This window comes from Neodiprion virginianus, chromosome 2 (assembly GCF_021901495.1).
Source record: "Neodiprion virginianus isolate iyNeoVirg1 chromosome 2, iyNeoVirg1.1, whole genome shotgun sequence".
Classification (NCBI taxonomy): domain Eukaryota; kingdom Metazoa; phylum Arthropoda; class Insecta; order Hymenoptera; family Diprionidae; genus Neodiprion; species Neodiprion virginianus.
The window spans coordinates 14,280,336-14,301,731 of record NC_060878.1 but is presented as its reverse complement, the minus strand read 5'-3'; the positions used below and the strand labels follow the sequence as shown (position 1 = coordinate 14,301,731).

Sequence of the window (21,396 nt, the reverse complement as noted above, 5' to 3'; positions counted from 1 at the left end):
TTAATGGGCATCACGTGTGTATAGGGACTATTCAGTTGTCTGGCTAAAAAAATTTCCCCTGTACATAATTATTGTTGCTGTTATAAGTTCTCATTTTCTGATAATAATTATCTAGCTTAAAACTCGTGTATTGAAGTAAGAACTGCTTCAATCGCCTATGACCTATTGTATATAGTAGAATATTACCGTTTTACTTTAATAAAAATCAGGAACGAAGTGTACATAGCTTGGATACAAATGAATATAAGAAATACTTTTAATTTTAATTTGATCCATAACGTATGTTAGGATGGGATAAAGTGTAATGTAAAATGTAGCTATATAGAATATGAATTTAAAAATTATTGCAGATAAATGAAAATTGTAATTTCGATGTAAAATATTTCCATTGACAGTAGATAGCTAGACTAGGTATTATTATGTTACAATTTTATTATTGCATATAACATTTATATAACTGTATAGATTATAAACGAGGCAAGCTTCACGTGTACATATTTTCAAATATCCTTGTAGTTAAGTGAATTTTAAGGACACTCATATTATTACAGGACTACTAAGGAAGTTCCTAAATATATATACCCCAATAATTTCTCACGGTGACCAACTTGCCTCAATAATAATCAAGTAGAATTGTACATTTTGCACAAGTGGTAAATTGGAATACCTAACAGAGAAAATATGAAACTTGTTACATGCCAGTCTTCTACGATTCATTCACGTGTTATACGTAAGAAATAACACATAATTACTACAAAATGAAATATTGTAAAAAACTCAGTTGGATTGTAACTAAATTCATATTTTAAGATCTAATACGAAATTCTATTGTAGTAGTTTGAAAGCATAAAATTTTTGGAAAAGAAAACATTCTTTTTTCATTATCTGGTCATCTTGCAGAATTAATGGTGTGCGTATAGACGTATTTGGTGACTTCTTTAGAAGGCTTACTTGTGCAAGCAAAGCTATAAATATTATACATTGCGTGCCGCGGGTATTTCAAAATTGTTAAACAAAACTGTTGAATAATCTTGAAACGCGCCTTATAGCATAAAAAAATTTGTATTTTGAGTATTTGATTAAACGATACAAATAGGAATAAAGATAAATGATTGATAATAACCCAAGTGGATACATAAACGAAAAATAAAATATTAGATACCATATTATATTTGTAGAAATGAACGAGCACGTGGAAGAAATCGCGCTATAAATATGAGAAAAAAAACCATATTACAATTACATTACTATCTATTATTACACAAAGTAAATACACAATATAGTAATTTGCTAATTGTACCTTTTAATAATTATTATTGTAGACACATTGATGAAAAAAGTTTTTTTCTTGTTATTAATTATTAATTACCTTAGACTTAGCAGAAAAATGAAAAATGTGTTATGAAAAAAAACCTGAAACTTTTGTTTTGCATTACACATCCCACAATGCTTCATATGTTTAATGCAACATCAAAATTGTTGTATCGTACAGACTACAAACTAATGCATACATCTATTTGATGCCTTGTTGAGCTCTCGATTACTCATTTCGAAATTATTATTAATCCCTGCACAAATTTTAAAAGCTATTTCCACAATCGAAATACATACACAAATTATTTTGAATTTTTTAGAATTAGAAACGTAACTTAAACTTTCAACCAGCGCATAGTAAAATCATATCCTATTTACATGATCATGATTGTATACATGGTATGGTGATGTTATGAAGTTTCAATTTGCCACGAAAAGTTACGCACATGCCTAGAGCATATTCGTCAATTAGGGCGTGTTGCGATATCAGCTCCCAGTGCTGTCAATCTTCTATCTCCTGCGCTGCCGAGTTCATGGGTAACTCTGCCCTGTCCTAGGGAGTTTTTAGCGCTGCCAGTTAATTTGCGAAAGGAAGCGCGCTGATCGTAAACCAGCCCCCTGACACACGCTGCTAAAAATGGTTCGCAAAATGTCTCTCGATTCTGCCGCCAATCTCCACCACTAGTGGCGCTAGTAGTTGTCTGACAAGCTTGCGTGCGGTCACCGAAGGCAACGAGGTTGTCAGAAGTCTACTAGCGCCACGCAGAGGAACTAAAAAACGGGGACAAAACGCGTGCAATTTTTTAGTATACGACCAGTGGTGATTGTTAGGGGGCTGTCGTAAACTATTTGTTGCTATAGAATTTGCCACTCGCGGCGCTGATGGCGAATTCGCCTGTAGCTCATTGTGCAATGGTTTTATCGCGTTAGGGATGTATAAAAGCACACACGTAATCCCGGAAAATCTATTCCATCAGTTCACTTTCCGTAAATATGGCACACTTTAATGAGGAAATTTTCAAGTGACAAAAGTCCGCTTATGATGGCAGTTTTTCTTTTACGTTTCTGTTAGATCCGACCAATAATATCACTTATAGTGCTTATAGTCCACAAGAAGTCTGTCATTTAGTTCAACGGTGAACGTCTGGGAGCGCTGTCGTGCATGTAACGTCACGAAATATACCTAGGTATATTTGACAAACCACAGCGGCGCCTTAAAAACACACGGACCTATGGGCCGTGTGGGTGATGTTACAGAAAATAAATGAAAATGTCGTCGAAAGGTCAGCGTTGGATGATTGATTCGGGAATTCTGCGGAAAAAAGATGGGGAAGAAGAGCCACAGGAGCTGTTGGTGTTCGGATATAGCTGCAAATTGTTTCGGGACGATAAGAAGGCGCAAATGATTGACCAAGGGAGGCATTTGATCCCATGGATGGCCGATAACTCGTTGAAAATAGACAGGTACGTTCCGTTAACCTAGAAACTTAATCGCTTAAGATATATGTTTATTTTTCTATAATTGCTACTTTTAACGCTTAGAGAAGTGATGTCGAAATCAAATACAAACACGGATATAACAACGGAATATGTTACAATCGAACTGGTCCCATCAGTTTATGTACGGATAAGCATTCTGGAAGCTGTTTAAGGTTTCCGCAGGTGTTGCGGCCACCAAAGTGCTTCGACACAGCGCGTAGTGCACTACGAGTGCAGTGCATTTCGGATACCACTCTTGTAGCTGATCCTTGGTACATCAGCAAGGTGAGACACACCGCAGAGAGACAAACGACGGCTGATGATCATTTTAAATTATGGTCACTCAGCACGGTATGTATCTTCGTATAAAATCACGAGTGATGGGAACAATTGTAATTCTGACACACCCAATTAATTCTTAAAAGCTGATCTACCTCGTATTTTTCCTTCTTGTTTCACCTTGTCTAATGATTTCAATACTTACAGCATTATTCAAACTGATATCAGCAATTTTATCTGCCGTAATACCTTGGATTATTAATTCTATCAAAAAAGTATCTGATATTTACTCTCGTTCATTTAAATAATATTGTTGGTAGAATATTTCAAGTCCAGTGAAAATTTTGCAATTTATCGTAATAACAAACCAATTTCTCATGATTTTTGAGTTGATCTCTACTTGGTTATATTTTAGAGCTCAGAAGCTATTTCAGTTAAATATCAGTGTTCAGCGAACCTTAAATTTATTTACTTGTTTGTTAGAAATTATTATCTTCATGGTAATTGACTCGTGGATTCGTAGATTCAACTCAAATGATACTGGGGTACTAATGCTGTTGCAGAGGAAACCGCCGGCTATAGTAATATACCAATAATTGGCAGATAACAAGAAAATTTGAATTTCCGAGAGAACTGTTATAATTTTTACATAAGATTCGAATAAATATGCTGTCATTTTTTTTCCGTTACACTCATCATGGTATTGGTAAAATTGATGTAGACTTTTCAGAGTATCAGATTTCATCTCTTAACCTTGATTTAATATGTCCATGCTCAGCAAGTCTTTCAGAAGTAATTTGCAATTTGCTAATATTTTAATTATTATACTCTTGAGAAGGGCCAGGGTTTTTGGATACAAAGTGTGTCATTAATATACGTTTTCTTTTAAAATCAAAACTGAATTACTATTGGCCATTTGAAACAGTCTGATTCCGATACTTTTTTGTCCAACTGAACTAATACTTAGATCAAGCAAATGTCCCACTTTAATTGTAATAGTTTACCTAAGGCTTTCTTAAAATTACGAAGGCCTATTTCCGTAATATTCCCTCTTCCTTCCTTCTGATTAATACTCGTACTTATTGAGAAATGAACCACATTCAACTTTTCACTGGACTCATTGCTATAAAACGAATATGTGCTTATCAAAAAAATAACAGAAACTCATGACCTAATACATAAAGAAGATTTGAGGTAAGTTGCTGACAGAAGTTCTGGTAATACTGAGTTAAGAGTTATTCTTACCAATCTGACCAAATTATTTTTTCTCAAACAATCTCTAGTTTAGTTTTTACTTTGGATATTTAATCAAATAATCTTGTTTGGGTAAAGCATTAGAATGCCCTGTATTATTTTCAGCATTTAACAGAAATTTGATTAAGAAAAGTTTTACTGGAAAACACAAACATTTCTCATATTGAATTGGTTCCATCACTTGGGAAATAATCTATAAATGAACGCTTGTTATTTTTCACAGGATTACCCTGAGGTGGATCTAATTAATAATTACCAATGCAATTCTATTTTCAGTTATTAAAGCTGTGAGCCGCTCCTGAATGACTTGTGCCTGACAATTATTGTCTTACCCTAATTTTTCTAACTTTCCTGTTATGTGTCGATAGATACGATGGACGTGGAGCATTGGGTGACCTGCGAGTACACGAACCACCGCCAGGTGGATTTGATCTACGGCAAGTCCTCACCGAGGATGAAAGGAAAGTGGAACAGATTTGTGACGAGGAACGCTACCGGTCTCTTTATAACAGCGATGCAGAGGAGACAATGTATCACGGTACAAAGCTCAATATTATCGATAACTTTTTATTCGTTTCATGCAAACTGGTAAATCCATTGAATTTCGTATAATTTACATTTTATAGAAGAAGAAATAAAGAGGTTGCATCAAGCCCTGGACTCAGAAAATCCTTATGCTCAAGTAGCTTACAATTATAACGAAGATGAACTTAATCAAGTGGCAGGCGGTGGCGACACAAATAGCCCAAAGCCATCAGACGGATCTCAGGAAGACGAAGATCAAGCATTTATCCCTCCACCCGAGCTTCAAATTCCCGAGGATATGGTTGTGGTAAATATTATAATTTTACTTTTCAAACTGTCGCTTTAGTACTATTTAGTTGTCTAGATACTTTTATCTAGATTTAAGATACTCATCGTAGATAAATTCACCTCATGTTTTGTCTTGTAGAGATAATGTGCGTCAAGTTTATCTTTAATCTTCATCTAGATACTTCTGCTGATTATCTCCATATTTTTTTGTGGTTTAAAAATAAGATAATCGGTTTACTGAAATATAGAAGACACTATTCAGAGTCAAGATTCTGATGTGATTTTGTAAGATGACTAGTTGAATGGAAACCTTTTTCTGCAAGAAACATTTCGCAATTCACTACAATAAATAAACGGATTGAGACAAACAAATATTTTTTTGGAAGCGGTGAGAAAAGTATTTTATTACTTGAGATCCGACCGAATCTTTCGGTGTGTCAACACAAAATTATTCACAGTCACAACATATTCGCTACCTGTTGAGAAATATTTTATTTAATGGAGAAGTATATTTTCTCTGTATAAATAAAATCCCATTTTTATTGATATCTTTTTAACTATCCAAATGAAAATTCGAATAGTCTTATCGTTTATAAGGATAATTGCGTTCGAAACTCTCTTTCATCATATCAAGATGAATTTGTATATGAATTATCGTATTTTGATCTAGACAGTAATACTCATTATCTGGTACAACACTGCTCAGTGGGTAAAGTTTGTGGAATACGTACATACTTTTACAGCCGGAAACACAAAAGTTAAATGCCATCATTACGAAAACTGCCCTCTTCATTAGTCAACAAGGGGGTCAAATGGAAGTACTGATTAAAGCAAAACAGGCCAACAACTCTCAATTCTCTTTCCTATCCATCGATGGACTTCTGCATCCCTATTATCGACATGTCCTTGCTGCAATCAAGGATGGTAAATACAACCCTGAAAAACAGCCTGAGAAGGAACAATCTGGTAAGTAATACTATCAAGCTGTGCATGAATATCTGGGACTGTTAACAACTTATCTTATTATGACACATTTGAATACAATTGGCCAAATTTAATTTCCTTAAAATTGTCCAAGCTCGAACAGTAAAAACTTGTATTCATTAATTGATTGAAATATGACATATTCGATTTGGCAGAAACCGAAGACGAATCTGACGGGGATGACGAATCATATCTTCATCCAAGTCTCGCGCCATCTTTTAGTAAAGTGGAATCGGTAAGTTTGGAGAAAATAGATAAAATTTTAAATCGCTAGTGCTATTTTAATTAAACAATGTGTGCAAAACGATCTGGTCTCTAATCGGTGAGTGTGGAGCCAGTGAGCTTTGCAACATTCGATTCTTATTGCGATTTGACAGGTTTGTGCTGAAGCAATATTTACCATTTACACATCTTCGATTCACAATACCCTGATTTTTGCAGGCCCATAAAAGAAACTCTGTTATTTCCTTCTTCTTTACTACGAAATATATGTACATATGAATTTGCATTTGCACGAGTCAACAAATTGCACATATAGCAATAGGAGGAAGACCAAAATATTTGAAACGTTTTGCAAATCTAACTTACATGTAAAATGTTTCTGTTTCCAGGGCTGGTTCTGGTATGCATTGGATCGTCCGTTGTGCCCCTTTATTTATAAATGATCTACTCTACACTGAGCAGTGTGATTTTTGCATATAAAGATCTTTGACTTATTGACGAATATTTTATTTGCAAAATTGCTATGGTATTCAAATGTACGACATTTAGTTGCCATTTCATAAGCCCATTTCGGTTCTCAAGCAATGCTTAGATATTTCACTAGTCTATTTAATGGAATTCCGTCTCGGGGCTCTTGCGGCAAATAGCAAAAATCTGCCAATAATGTTTCCAATATGAATGTCTATGTGAAAAACAAAGATAAGCACTTTTCACACCCTTGAATGCTTAGATCGCGCTGTAAATATTTGTAAATTCCTGGAACAGTTTTACTGCTGTTGAATTCACTCTGCCCATTCACACATTTTGCTCTGAGCAAAATAAAATAAATTCTCTGTACCATTGGTACAAACATATTTTATTTTTTTTTTTTCAGCACAATGTCAAAACATATTTTAACATTCTGTCTATAATGTATCGCCTAATTTGAATGTTATGACCTTGTACTTAGATTTGAAATAAACATTAATTAAATTTGTCTAGACAGTGGATAGAGAAGTATAAATATGTAAGGGTTAGTTCAGAACAACCTACTTATCCCAAATGAATTGATTCACAGGCACCCAGTATTCCGAGTATTCAGTATAAGCCGTCAGCCGATTGTGCCTACTCCATGCTGGTGAACAAGATCACAGGAAAACCGCCTCCGCCACGGATACCCCACCAAGTTGAGATTCATGCTCAGCCTTCACCTCCAGCTAGTTACTACCCCGTGCCTCCTCAGGTAATAAATAAACGCTGTTGTGGTTACTCGGGGGAAGTTTTATATGAGTATGATATGAATCGAAGTTTTAGGACATTGAAATTAATAACGGTCGGGTAAAGTAAAATGCAGAAAGAATTCACCGTGTTACTGTTTTAGAGTGATGCCATAAATGATCATATATAAATATCATATTGCTCGAGTAAAGGTACTAACAGCCAAAAGTGAATTAGATAGTTCAAGTCAATATGCCCAAAGAAAGAACAAGGTCATCGAAGGGTAGAATTTTGAACATACACTCTTGTCATCTTTTATAGTCCTAAAAGACTGCCAATTGTTCTTATCGATAAGCTCGTAAGATATACCTGTGTGTACAATCTGAGTTTAATATCGCTATGGTAACCTGAAAAAAGTATCGTTGATTAACCTTCTTGCTTCGATCACTTGCAGAACTACCCAGCACCATATCCGCCAGCACCTCAGCAATATGTGCATGGTCCAGTGATTTATGGATCGAACGGACAAGTCGAGCCACCACTGGAAAATATATCTCAATCAAGCGCATGTTCTCCACCTCAACAAGCGAAGGACGTTCAGGTATCTCTGGTGCCCTATGGACAAACACCACCAAAGCCTTTGGGTAGGCCTTCCTTCATTGTCCCACCTGCCGATGTTCAAATAATCATCGATAAGATGGCCAGCTACGTGGCCAAGAATGGTAGAGACTTTGAGGCAATCGTGAAAGGCAAAGGGGATCCAAGGTTCAATTTTCTTGAATTATCGCACCAGTATCATGGCTACTATGCTCACAAATTAACGATCTACGAAGGTGCTGTAGATACTAAAGCATTAACGGAAGAGCAACTTCTTCAGGAACAAGAACCCCAAGAGGAGAAACAAAAGAAGTTGGAAGAATTGCAAAAAAAACAACAGCGAATGGAAGAGGTGCAGAAGAGGGTAAAAATGATACAGGCCAAGAAGAAGGGAGATGTTAAACACGAACAGGGTGGCAAACAGGTAACGACTGTGTCATTTTCTATAAAGAAGCCAAAGGAAGGAGAATCGACTGTAATTGAAAAACGTAGTGCGCTGCCGCTGGAAGAGAGCGATGAGGACGTGGAAGAAAGTAAACGTGAAACAAATTCCAAGCCTAACTCGCCGCCTGATAGCAGCGACGAGAGTCGAGTGTCGAAAATTGATAAAGAGATATCAAAGTCTGAAAAGAAGAGTAAAATTGACTACAAAGAGTTCGTTGACCTGACTGAGGACATTTTTGAAGACTGTCAAAAAGAAGTTAGAAATAAGCAAGCTGAGGAGAGAATAAAAGACAAACTTGCCGCTGCTGCGCGGGATAAGCTGGCCGCAAATTCTCGCGAAAGACAGCTTCAATTAGAAAGGAAAAAGAAGGCTGCAATGTTCCTCAGCCAAATACAAGTGCCTGCTTTGTCCAAAATCGGAGCCGCCATTCCTAATATTGCCTTTCGAAAAACCGATGATTCAGACGAGGTTCATTCAATCCCCTCACCGACACCAGCTGCCAGCGAAGATGCGGACGCACGAATAAATGGCAATTCCTTAATGAATAGGCTCAAAGGTTCCGACTTGGGCAGCAAACGCCCAAGGCCATCTTCTAGAAGTCGCAGTAGAAGTCGCAGCCATTCGGACAGAAGTAAACAGCACAAGAAGCACAAGAAAAAAAAGACCTCGCACAAAAGGTATCTAAAAATCCCAATTCGAGCTGTCGTTTGTGTTTCCAGGTATTGTTCATTCTAAAACAATGTACAACGTTTATTTCTACCTCGACTCAACTTATAATCATGTAGTTGATAGCAGATTATCAAATAATGAACATTATACCGTTTAATTTAATAATTATTACATTTAATTCCAGTTACGATAGCCCTTCGAGTTCTCGCTTCCACAAATCCAAGAAAACCAAAAAATCATCGTCATCAAGACACCGGTCTCGTTCAAAAACACCATTACGCCGAGAAAGTCGTTGTTCTAAACATTCGCGGAAGGACAGTAATTCCAGTGAATCAGATTCTGGCGCATCTTGAAACGATATCTTTTTCAAAACTAGATAAGTATGCATGTAAAATTGTAAATAATGCTATAACACTTGATAAGTGTAAAATATTTACAAAAAAATTAAAGAAACAGAAAGAAAAAACTGCATGTATTAACAGCCAAATTTATTTTTACATTTCTATGAATCGAATGTCATTTCAAGCTTTACCTTCAAACAAACTTTATATCGTGACACCAAATATTAATGAACATTTGCATAGTCTTCGTCTGATACAAATACTGAATACATAAATTGTCAGCATACATAAAATTTACTCATCGACATTTTGAATCATCATACAAAATAATGAAAGGGTCTAGAGGTCTTTGAAAAGATAACTTATGACCTGGCAACTTCCATTAGTTGTCTTCGGATGTAAATCTAAATTCATGAAAAATATCAACCAATTGCAAAACTTTGAAGCCTGATAAAGCAACAGATTGATAATTATGTAATTCATAGAGATAAGCAGTGAGTGAAATTACTGACTATTGGCGAATTTTCATTGAATACAGTTAAAGATTATCAACAAATGTTTATACACGAAAAAATTATTGAATGTCAAAAGATATTACCAATTGAAAATCTTATTCGCGTTTGAATACGCGTATATTTTCGAAAAATGGATGATTTTCTTTGACTTGCAATCACTAGTTCCTTTTTTGATAAATAACCATCTACTTGTAATCGAATAATGTTACACCCAAAGAGATAGCCGAGAGGTTTCAACTGATGATTTCATAATTATTAATGACAATAATGTACTTCTGTATTGAATTTGACTACTGCAAAATAAGATTAGCAAAATTTAAGTGATGAAAACAAATTGCGAAACTTATCAATCCCCCAAAAAGAATCATGCAACCTTGTGATTGATGGAAAAATTTGCCAAACCTCGTTGTCTTACGAAATTATACAATTCAGCAATCAGTTGACAGTATGACCTGTGATATGCCATTTCTGACATTAGTATAATAATAATTATTGCAACAATCTGGAGGGTCAAGGGTGATGCTGCTGAGATTTATAAATTCGCTCGACGATAAAGCCAACAAGTCAGTGTAAGAAGCAAAGGAATTGCCGAGATGTCTGCCAAAGTTATTGTACGTACAAATAAAATTTTTATAAATCTGTAGGCATAGGTGTTGGAAATCAATGTAATTATTACGCAGTGTCAATCAATGTATTATTTCGACAATCTGTCAAAGATTTAACGCCAAAATATTAACGGGATAACAAACAATTATATTCGTTCTTAGGCTTGTACAACTGCGAAACTTACCTCTGGGAAACAAACTTTTTCTACATTGGCATTTAATTATTGAAAAAAGTTACTGCTTTATACCGGAAAACACATCTGCACATGATGAAGTTAGAATATATGGTGATCTAAAAAATTGTACATCAACAATGCTTCAGATTGTTATATTGATTTTTGTAGTAGCTAATCTGTCGTTAACACTTGTATGTTCTATAAATACAGCATTGGCCTATGAGAAAAATAATTATATGAGTCTACTTTTCTTTCAAGAATATGTGGCCAACAAAATTTGCCACACTTGAATAACAACGTGACTGGGGGTTCTGACAGTTTTATTTTCTTTACGTAGCATCCATATGAAAGCCAACAAAAGTTAGACATGAAATTTTTAATCCGATTCCCAATGTGCTGTAATCAATCCCGTTAGAATGTTATTGCACCATACAGAACCCCTTATTCTCCCTCGAGTTGCTGTACTCGTGAAACCTTTACAAACTGCTTGAACGGATAAAGAAAATGAAACTATCTACTGCCCTAATAGCAATAATACTCTAGTGTAGCAAAAAAAGTTAAGCACATATTTTTTAAAAAAAAAGTAGATAATTATATTAATTTTTGTTATGGGCCAATGGTACATTTGTGGAAAATATGAATTCAAAAAATGGATTAGATCCTATAAAAACAATAGTTGCCGATTCTCTATTAGATCGAACACAAACAATCCATAAAACTTTCCACGTTTGTTTCCTTATCACAAAGTTCAAATATAAAACGCGTTAACTGTTATCTGTGTTGTATTTGAAAAGATTTAGAGACTAGACAGCATCATTGTCAATATGCTGGACTGCACACATACGTGTTAAATGCGTGAACAAATAGAGGAAGTTGGCGATAAATTAAATTTCTTCTGTGTTAACTCACAGTCTCTTCGCACATGGCCTATCTGGAGTATTTTTAACTCCAGTATTATAACGTATCAGAATCACAGCAGTAAGGAGGGGCTGAAGCTATAAAGCTAGAGCCCTCTAGATAAAGCCGTGTTCCAGTAGTAGTTATAAGACAAGTTGGATCTTTCAATTTTTAAATTTTAGACTAATTCAATACATTTGAAGCACTAGGGATTGTATGCACGTGTTCTTTCTAATTCTCCGTAAAATAAATCAAGTTCGCTATCTTGAATCAGAATTCTCCAAATATTCATCCGCTTTTATTCTACGGAAGACAAACGCTGTACATTCATGTTTACTATCATGACGTACCGTGCAGCCCAGCAGCCCAGTAAGAAATCAATAATTTAAATAGCACGATTTGAAACGATTAATGAAGATAACTCATAACTCCATTTATCTTTTGAAAAATTAAATTGCACTTCAACGTTATGTGAATTTTTACAAGCTTCTAACCAGCAGCAGCCTTTGGCATTAGATTTTTATCATAATTTTTGAAATTCTAGTCGCCTGGGCCGACGGCTACAATTCTCGACCCATCGGAACACCTGCGACCGGAACCAGTGCACGCGGAAAAATCAGCCAGTCAATTCAGAGATTATTCGGTAGACCCAGAAGATCCACTCAAGGAACGAGTCCGAAAAACCTACCATGATATGCATACTAATCAAACAGTGGAGTTTGTACGCTGTTAGTATTAAGATTTATGATTTTATCTCTGCGCATCTACACTGACTGAAGTAATTTTCACATTGCACAATCGTATTTCATTTGACATTGTATAACTTTACAAAACTCTTTATCTTACACAGATATAATTGCATTATACATTGAGGTGTGCTTGCATCACTCATATCAGTAATTAAATTTTCTCACATTGTTGACAAACAAGTCGAAATATGTCCATAACTGTTTTACTTTTGTAGTCACAGGATTTCAGGTGTGAAAATGCATTGATGCATTGAACATAAATGTTTAGTATCAAGACCATTGTTGTTATTTCAACCTGAATTTAAGATCTGGATTTATAACTTATAAAATGACCAAGTATTGAAACTACTCGTTATTTTTAATTCCCAATAAATGAATACAAAGTATAAATACTTGTATGGTCTAAGAGGTGAAGTTTAAGAATTCAAGTGAAATTTACAATCATATAATAATAATAATAATAATAATAATATAATTACGATGAAGAACTGCTCATTGTAAATTAGTATGTGCTTCAAGTAACGATTGACCGAGCCCGATAGAAAATTCGAGGTGCCACTAATTCTGAATTGTGATAATACTTTTGGTCAACTCAAGGAAAGCCGATTATAGATGTGTTTGATTATTATTTAATCTTCAATTCGTTTGTTTATTATTGAAACCATCTACAGTAGAACCGTATAGATCGAAACTTCAGGTCCATGGATTGTTCTAGATGCAGAGAATGAAGTTCTGAAGATTAGGCCGCAATAACTTAACGAAAACTACAGAAGTGTGATACATTGATATCATTGAAAATTTCGTCCCTGCAAATTGTACCATAACTTTAACATGGCTGCTGTATAAATTGCTACCACGATTAACACAGTATTGTGCTCTTCTAGCTCGTATGGCAGACTGGCTACGTTTTAACAAGCTCAAAATGACTGTGAAAGATGCACTGATCAAGCTAAACGACCTTGTCGACGAAAGTGATCCGGATTCCAATTTGCCCAATATTGTGCATGCATTCCAAACTGCAGAACGTGTCCGGGCAGATCATCCAGATCTCGATTGGTTCCATCTCACAGGGCTAATACATGATCTTGGCAAGGTATGTGTACAACACCTTAGGAAACTTTCAGGTTTAGATGGAAGAAAATTTCATATGACCGTTGGTTAACGTTGAATTTTAGGTAATGGCCTTCTACGGTGAACCACAATGGGCTGTAGTTGGGGATACGTTTCCTGTTGGCTGTGCCTGGGGAGACCATATCGTTTACAGAGATACCAGCTTTGAAGATAATCCTGATGGCAAGGACAGCCGCTACAAGTAATTAACGTCTTTCATGATGAATATTCATGATATACATATATGTTTTGATGCCTGTTCAGTAATGTCTTGTATCAACCATCACAAATTCGTAAACGATTTCTTAACCTATACAAAAACCATTTTTTTTTTATAAAACTCACGCATTATCTTCAATTCGATACCTTTGCTAACTAGAATGGTGAACCGAACAGCCAAAGATTTAATAGTTAGTGAAAAATACATATTTTTTGAACAATTAGCAAGTGGTAAATCATTGGCTGTGTTACATGATTGATTTGCTTAAATTTTGAAAAAAATTCTTTTCAGCACTAAGTATGGAATGTACAAGCCAAAGTGCGGACTGGACAATTTGATGATGTCATGGGGTCATGACGAATTCCTCTATCGCGTACTCAAACATAATAAGTCAAAATTGCCAGAGGAGGCTTTAGTTATGATTCGTTATCATTCGTTTTACCCTTGGCATGGAAGTGGAGACTATTCTCACTTTTGTACTGAGAAGGATAACGAAAACCTGAAATGGGTACTTGAATTCAAGTAAGTAACTCACTTGCAATTTTAAAAAAATATATTTATTCATGCATGTGATCATAACAACAGTTACTTCTAAACATAGGCTAGATCTTCAAGTATTGACGGGGCGCTTAAGGGTGTGCCCTGGTTGATTTCCACGTTGACGTGTATATCTCCAAGCATCGAAACCCATGTATCTCAAACGTAAAACGAGCTTAACAGCCCCATTCTATACATAATTCTGAACAAAAACACTAAAATATATTTTCAATTGAGGTAGAAATAAAGAAATGGTACCGATTCTACGTAATTGCAATAATAAATTCGTCGAATTCATGCTATTTCTTCATTTCTGCATAAAATGAAAGTGTATTAGAGTGTTTTTGTTTAAAATTGCGTATAGAATACGGATGTCCCTTTAAGCGTAAGCCCTTTTTCGCGTTTGAGATACATAGGCTTCAATATTTGGAGATATATATACGTCAATGCCGAAATCAATCAGGGCACTCCCTTAAAGAGGTTTCAGAGTCAAAGAATAAATTACTCAGCTAGCAATATTGCTTCTGTTCTCAGCAAGTACGATCTTTACTCAAAGAGTGACACCGTTCCCGATATTGAAAAATTGTGGCCATACTATGAGGGGCTCATAGAAAAATACATCCCTGGTGAAATAGAGTGGTAGAATTTTGCCCGCTGTCGAACAACGGCAGAAAACATTACTCGAAGTGGACGAGATTGTTCAATCCTGAGACATAATGAAAAGTATAAATAAATAAGAATTAACAAAAAGGCTGAATTGCTGATCCAGAATATAAAAAACAGTAGCAACAAGAATTCCGTCAATCGAAATATTGGAATAATCCAGCTCCACTCTAAAATGGTCTATAAGCTGTATTCCAAAATTTAGCGGACGACCCGTCTATTGTACCCAGATCTTTTTCTGACTGAAATGAAGTTATGGTTCGGTGTTATTAGTACAGGCCCATCTTGCATGCAAAGTTGTGCTGTACACCATGTTTGCGTGACATTACAAATTGTTTCTGTAAATGAATAAATATGTTGGAAGTAAAATAAATTTGTTTGACATTCTTTTACGTGCAGTTATTTGAATTAGTTGCGTTTAAAATCGTGGTTTACAAATCATTTCTGGTGAGTACATCTTTTGTACTGTTAACTTTATGTCTAGAGTTGTGTTCCGAAATACTAGAGCGTTTCAGCGTTGGTAGCGGTTTTTCGGAACGTGCCCATTATTCTTTGCTATCAAAAATATTTATTAAATAAATTACATTATGTTTAGTTAGTAAAAAGAGATGAGTTAGCACAGTGTTAAATGCGTGAGTTTAATGATGCATGAAGATGTGAAGCACAGTTTATGAAATATAAGTCAAATTTCATATGAAAATCGTAATAAACGGTAATCAATTTGATCTGTTTTTAATCAGGCCAATGCAGTGCCATTAGGGCTACTTTCCGAAACAAGCTGGCAGCGCTAAGAACTCCCTAGGACAGAGGCAGAGCTAGCCGCAAACTCGGCGGCGTAAGAGAGATAAAAAATTGCTGACAGCACTATAAGCGAATTCCAGGCATTCACGTGGCTTGACGTCGCGGATTTCAATTCGAGGATTCGATAGGATTCCGTAATGTAAGTATACATATGTATGTACATGCATGCATGTATACATCAACCCTGATTGGTCGAAACGACAAACGAAGCTCGTAGAATAGAAAAAAAAACGTTGGGATTTCTTTCGTCTCATTTCAAATTGATTGTCGGGCGCGTGCTGAAGTAATTTGCGTCGTGTGATCCATACACAAACGTACTTATAGTGAAGGTAGAACAGTTTTATCATAAAAATCTTGGACCACAACGACAGATCATTAATTATACCAAAAGCGGTGATTAACTTTCCGGATAATAGCGACGTCGACAGCCTTGTCTTTATCCTTCAATTCTCGACTCGCGGCGCATAGCCCGCCAAAAACACCGGGAAACAAACATGGCTCCACGGAAAAACGCAAAACGTGTCGAAGATGAACCCTTGGAAACGGCAGCTCGGGGCGGCGACGTTAGTCCAACAAAGAAAAAGAAAACAGCCGTACAAAAATCGGTAATTACAGACGAGCCGAGAGAAGTGAGGCTTCCGAGGGCTGCCAAAAATAAAAAACCAGAGTCGGTTGAGGAAGTGCCAGCGCCCGTTAAGAAGCCGGTCAAACCGAAGGCTGCCAAAAAGGCAAATGACGTCGAAGAAGACTTGAACGAGAATCGAGTCAAGGCAATGACGAAAAAAACGCAAAACGACATGGAAGAACCTAATGGTAAAAAAAATTATAAATTACGCAATTGTCAATACCCGTATTTCCGGTCATTTTTTTTTTGTTCCCAAACTTTGTCGCGTGTAACACAGCCGTCACCACATAGAATACCTCTATTAAAATATGGAAGATGCTGCTATCACGTGACTCGTTAATATTATCCAAATTTCTTTTACACGCAATATCATTTGCTCAAATGTAAATTTTCATACTGTTCAATAGAATTACACCATAACGTGGAGGCGATGTGTAACGTATTATTTACATATTGTTGCAAGCGGCTTTTCCCTGGGTAGTCCAGGATCAAACATTGATTATAAATTTCTAGCAAGATGTGTTTTTGTTTATTATATAAAGTCGTTAACCTAATATACTGTGGGCAATATGATAGCAACATGCCAACCCTGCGATAAACGAACACATTTTTTTTCAGCTTGCTAACATTCTTTTCACAATGCTACCTCACTCGTATAAAATCATTATTTTGACAAATCCACAGCAAATGTAGGTACACCTTGCTGTTTAACCGGTCTAATAACAGATTGAGCATGTTATAGTCAGTTTTTACCAACTGAGTAAAATTTCACTCATTTTCACTACTACCTAAGTCTATGCATCACCGATGTCCAAATGCAGCAGTCAGCACAATTCTACATTTAGTGCCAAATAAAAATATCCAAAGACTCTTGTTTCAGGCGGCAATAACACCACAAAATGTATTCCCGCAATAAGTGATAATTTAATTGTAGGTATATACTTCTTACCATTTTTGATGTGTAAAACACAACTTATTTTTCGAAATTCATATTCAATATTGCATCTAAAATTGCTCTGACGGTGGTATTTTTATGTTGGTAATCCATAGGTTTTGGTAATGGTCAAAATAAGTGACGTTTAACATGGTTGGTAAAGCCGACTACGGCATCTTCTGAATGTTTTGAAAAAAATATCGAATCAAATGATACTTTCCACCTGTTTCCTCGTGTTTCCAAGATGACTAAATATTTTGTCAATATGGAAAAATAAGTTCTCTTTAAATGAATTATCCTGTAATCTGGCATAAGAGTTTCATTTATAATGTTATACTCAATGTGCCTTGAATACACACTTTTCATTATCAATTAAAGTAAAATATTGTCAGCTTATAAAATTTCACTCGCACTAATCATCACATATATTAGACTTTATTCCATTGAATTTACTAGAGAGAGTAGTAATTGATTTTTTTAATAAAAAAGACATTTACCTGAATGTACAAATCAAGTACGAAGTAATTATTTATGTTAAAATTTTCTTTGTCAGTAAAACCTCATTCCAAAGGAAGATCTAAGAAAAATGTCAAGGATCAACGACCAGCTAAAGCAGAATCTGCTGATAATGATAAGAAGGTGGCATCTAAAAATAAGGGCGGTGCAAAAAAAACTGAGGCAATGAAATCAAAGGAAGTCAAGCCTAAAGGGCGCACAGCTGAGAAATTTGCAGAAAAAGAGGAGGCAGTTATTGAGGGCGAACCAAAAGTTGTCAAAGCTCGAGGAAAAAATGCAGTTAAAGTTGATCAGTCAAAAGAAGAAGAAGAAGAAGAAGAAGACGAAGAAGAAGTGGTACAAACACGTAGAGGACAGAAAAAGTTGGCGGATGTCGCTATAAGTGCGAAGGCAGCAAGCAGAGGCAGCCGTGCAAAAAAGGCTGCAGCTAGTAAGGTAACAGAAGAACCGGAAGAAGCAGAGATTGAGCAAGCAGATAAAGCCGAAAATTTAGCTAATGCTCAGGGAGAAATTTTTGAATCTCAATCAGACTCTGAAGAAAATGAAGTTACAGACGCGTTGCAAGAAAATGGAAATACCGAACATGGTGAACATGAATCAGAGGAACCAAAGGCAACTAAAAAGGGAAAAGGAAGACAGCCTGTAAAGAAGGGGAAAGTTGTGTTCAAGACTAAATCCTTTGACACCGAATCCACTGATGATGATGCTATTAATTCACCAGTTGTGGATCAGGCTGAGGGTCATTGGTATGTACTTATCAGATGTAGAACAATACCAATGGATTTTTTTTGCTATTTTTATAAGAAAAGTGAAATTTATTTATGATAGTATGATTATACAATATAGTAGACCCTAGAAACAATCAATTTCACATCTAACAAAAATTGATTACATTTCAGATGTGTATCAAGTTGGGATCCAAAAAGCGAGTTTTTGCACTGATAAAACAACGAATTACCTGCTAACCCAATTACTAAATTTAAATATTAAATATTAGTTACCCTTATACATTATCTTAATCTTTAAGGCTAGGCAAGGTTCTTTATTACTCGCGAAGTCACTTGTCCACATTTTTTTCGTTTACTGTGTCTTTTAAAAATAATTCGATTTTTAGATACTATTCAATAATTCCAATGAAGGAAATGTACAGCTGAGCTGTAACAAATTGAAGAAAAAAAATAAAATAACGACATTCCGTGTATAAAATTATTTGTAACTGCAACATTGGATGAAAAGATGAATACGTGACTCAAAATTACGTTGTTGTTTCTAATATCTGTACAAGTAATTACCATTATTTTTATTATCAAGTTACTCGACAATGTTTCGGGTAAACTGATTGTCTGTGCTTTTGTATATAAATAACTAAGTCAATGATATGTCATAGTATAACCTCTTACTTTTACTTTCACTTCTCAAAAACTACTGTTTTTGACTTTAACTGTATATCCTAAAATTAAAATGAGTAGGTATCAAAATGGCACTGAATGCTGTATAGAGTAGCTGTACGTCTGTCTGTGTGTTAAAACTAGCTAATCCTGTCAATTAATAATTGTAAGCTTGGATACTATAATAACAACATTAGCTATTGTTGTCAATTAACTACGCTGCCTTAAAGGTTTATCAAACCAAATCTGTTATTGTTTGCGGTGTAAATAGTCTAGAACAACGGATATGACTTGTCAACTCATAGTGATACCTAGTAAGACATATGTATAACAGGAAAACCATGTGTCAATACGTTACGTCACTGATTGCATTTATTTTTTTAAATAAATTGTTATAAAATTAAGCCCACCCGTTTTAACAGTCCATTAAACATTCATGTAAGTCATGCGATTCCTCTGAGGACTCATTAATCACATTCGATACCGTAATTTCAATCAAAATTTCTCTGCTTTGAATGAATTGATAGGTATTCAGATTTATCGACCATCTGATCAAACATTTGGGTGATCGAATCTTGGTCCCAAATGACTACATCCCTGAGGGCCAGTGCTAAGATGCTCTATATTTATTATTTATTACACCGGCAACACGAATTTTATCTGGGTTTTTGATTTCAAGTTTTGATTTCTTCCACGTTACTGATAATTTAAAAAAATAGTTTTATTGGATAAAGTTTGCTCATGTAAGAACCAGAACGAAATTTCGGACTTTAAGAAAAATTACCTATTTTCTCAAACACATTGGAAATGATAATTAACTTCAGTTTTGTATTTAAATCACTTTTATTAAAAATAGTAATAATAAACTACAAATGTAAAAGAATTGATAAACAAAGTTCAAAAATGAATATTTTTCGTACTTCTATGTTCGTATGAACTTTCTCGTATCAAACTTCGAGACTTTTTATCAACGTAAGAACGACAAAAACAAACTTTACAATAAATAAATGAAGAATTTGATTGCTATTTGATGTATAGGATCAAAATTTATCTATTTAATTATAAACTCAAAAAATTTTTTTTATATTGACATGTGTTATGTTTTATACTACATTTGATTATTAATTAATTTGATTGATGAAGTGCAAGGGAATAAACTGGGTAAAAATGCCTTTTGCGAATATGTTATCGTTATTTTATGTAGGTACTATTAGAATACTAAGATCTTGAAAGTATCAGACCTCAATCTCCTCAACTGGTTTTTAAGAAAGAACAATAAAATAAACAAATATACATAAACACATTTTTTTTTCTTGAAATGTATAAAGAAAATCATTTTTCTGACCGGAGTAACGACCGATTTGTTTGAAAATTTAATGTGTTAATGAGGGAGTCAAGAGTATTCACAGCCGCAATGGACAGGCTTTCAGCTTAATAAACTCATGATAGAAAAAATTATTTTATCCTAAATTTTAGATTTTCAGTTTGATACTTTTTCAAGCAAAATTATGGAACTTTTATTCTCGCATTCCTTACAGATTCTCAAATAACTAGCATTTTTAAAAGTTTTCGTAATGTATGTCGTGATTGAATAGAAATAAAAACCTTTTTTTTTTTTACAAAAAAAACTGAACTATTCAACAACTCTAAGCTGTATTATTTCAAATTGTACCGTTATTTTAATATGAATAACATAATGAAAGAATTCACTTACATTAGAAGTTATAAAAAAAAATGATTATGCTTAAAGCTTGATTGATTAATCAGTTTTTCTGTTCTATAGATTTATGATATAGTTTGATGTACGCGGGCAGACCCTTATAGCGTTCAACTGGTTGCACTGAATATGCACCGAGTGCATTTTCCCTAGAATTCCACCTTTGCTATTGGTTGACAACTGAGGAAACCGCACTCACTGCTGTCAGTTGAAAACGCTGTTCGGGAGTTACCTCTACCATAATTAGGAGTTCTGTCTAATATTTCTACCTAATCAAAAAGACAGAAAGGGATCTGGCATATCTATTAGTTGACCATGCCGATACTGCAGAGTGTACGCTAACCGGCAA

General features: G+C 35.0%; 3 protein-coding genes across 8 annotated transcripts; all 3 read left to right on the top strand.

The window, feature by feature from the left end:
* Nucleotides 1-2,524: 2,524 nt before the first annotated feature.
* On the top strand, nt 2,525-10,605 carry LOC124298651 (splicing factor, suppressor of white-apricot homolog). 4 transcript variants are annotated; one of them, XM_046750943.1, is made up of 9 exons: nt 2,525-2,778; nt 2,967-3,144; nt 4,695-4,864; nt 4,953-5,158; nt 5,883-6,105; nt 6,279-6,358; nt 7,403-7,567; nt 7,997-9,261; nt 9,438-10,605. In XM_046750943.1, the coding sequence occupies exons 2-9, from the start codon at nt 3,113-3,115 to the stop codon at nt 9,604-9,606; spliced, it is 2,310 nt and encodes a 769-aa protein (XP_046606899.1). In that variant the 5' UTR covers nt 2,525-2,778; nt 2,967-3,112; the 3' UTR covers nt 9,607-10,605. The 4 variants fall into 4 exon arrangements, with proteins under 4 accessions (XP_046606899.1, XP_046606897.1, XP_046606896.1 ...); XM_046750941.1 differs by having other exon boundaries at nt 2,857-3,144; XM_046750944.1 differs by having other exon boundaries at nt 2,526-2,778; nt 2,857-3,078.
* A 13-nt stretch (nt 10,606-10,618) lies between these two features.
* Nucleotides 10,619-15,453, top strand: LOC124298654 (inositol oxygenase). The gene is made up of 6 exons (XM_046750950.1): nt 10,619-10,720; nt 12,332-12,515; nt 13,421-13,629; nt 13,712-13,848; nt 14,158-14,388; nt 14,938-15,453. Exons 1-6 carry the CDS (start codon nt 10,703-10,705, stop codon nt 15,044-15,046), a joined length of 888 nt encoding a protein of 295 aa, XP_046606906.1. The 5' UTR covers nt 10,619-10,702; the 3' UTR covers nt 15,047-15,453.
* A 133-nt stretch (nt 15,454-15,586) lies between these two features.
* LOC124298653 (ABC transporter F family member 4-like) lies at nt 15,587-19,734 on the top strand. 3 transcript variants are annotated; one of them, XM_046750948.1, is made up of 4 exons: nt 15,587-16,006; nt 16,284-16,680; nt 17,980-18,688; nt 18,842-19,734. In XM_046750948.1, coding segments are annotated over exons 2-4 (1,029 nt in total). In that variant the 5' UTR covers nt 15,587-16,006; nt 16,284-16,361; the 3' UTR covers nt 18,843-19,734. The 3 variants fall into 3 exon arrangements, with proteins under 3 accessions (XP_046606904.1, XP_046606905.1, XP_046606903.1); XM_046750949.1 differs by lacking the exon at nt 15,587-16,006 and adding an exon at nt 16,021-16,197 and having other exon boundaries at nt 16,278-16,680; XM_046750947.1 differs by lacking the exon at nt 15,587-16,006 and having other exon boundaries at nt 16,021-16,680.
* Nucleotides 19,735-21,396: the final 1,662 nt, after the last annotated feature.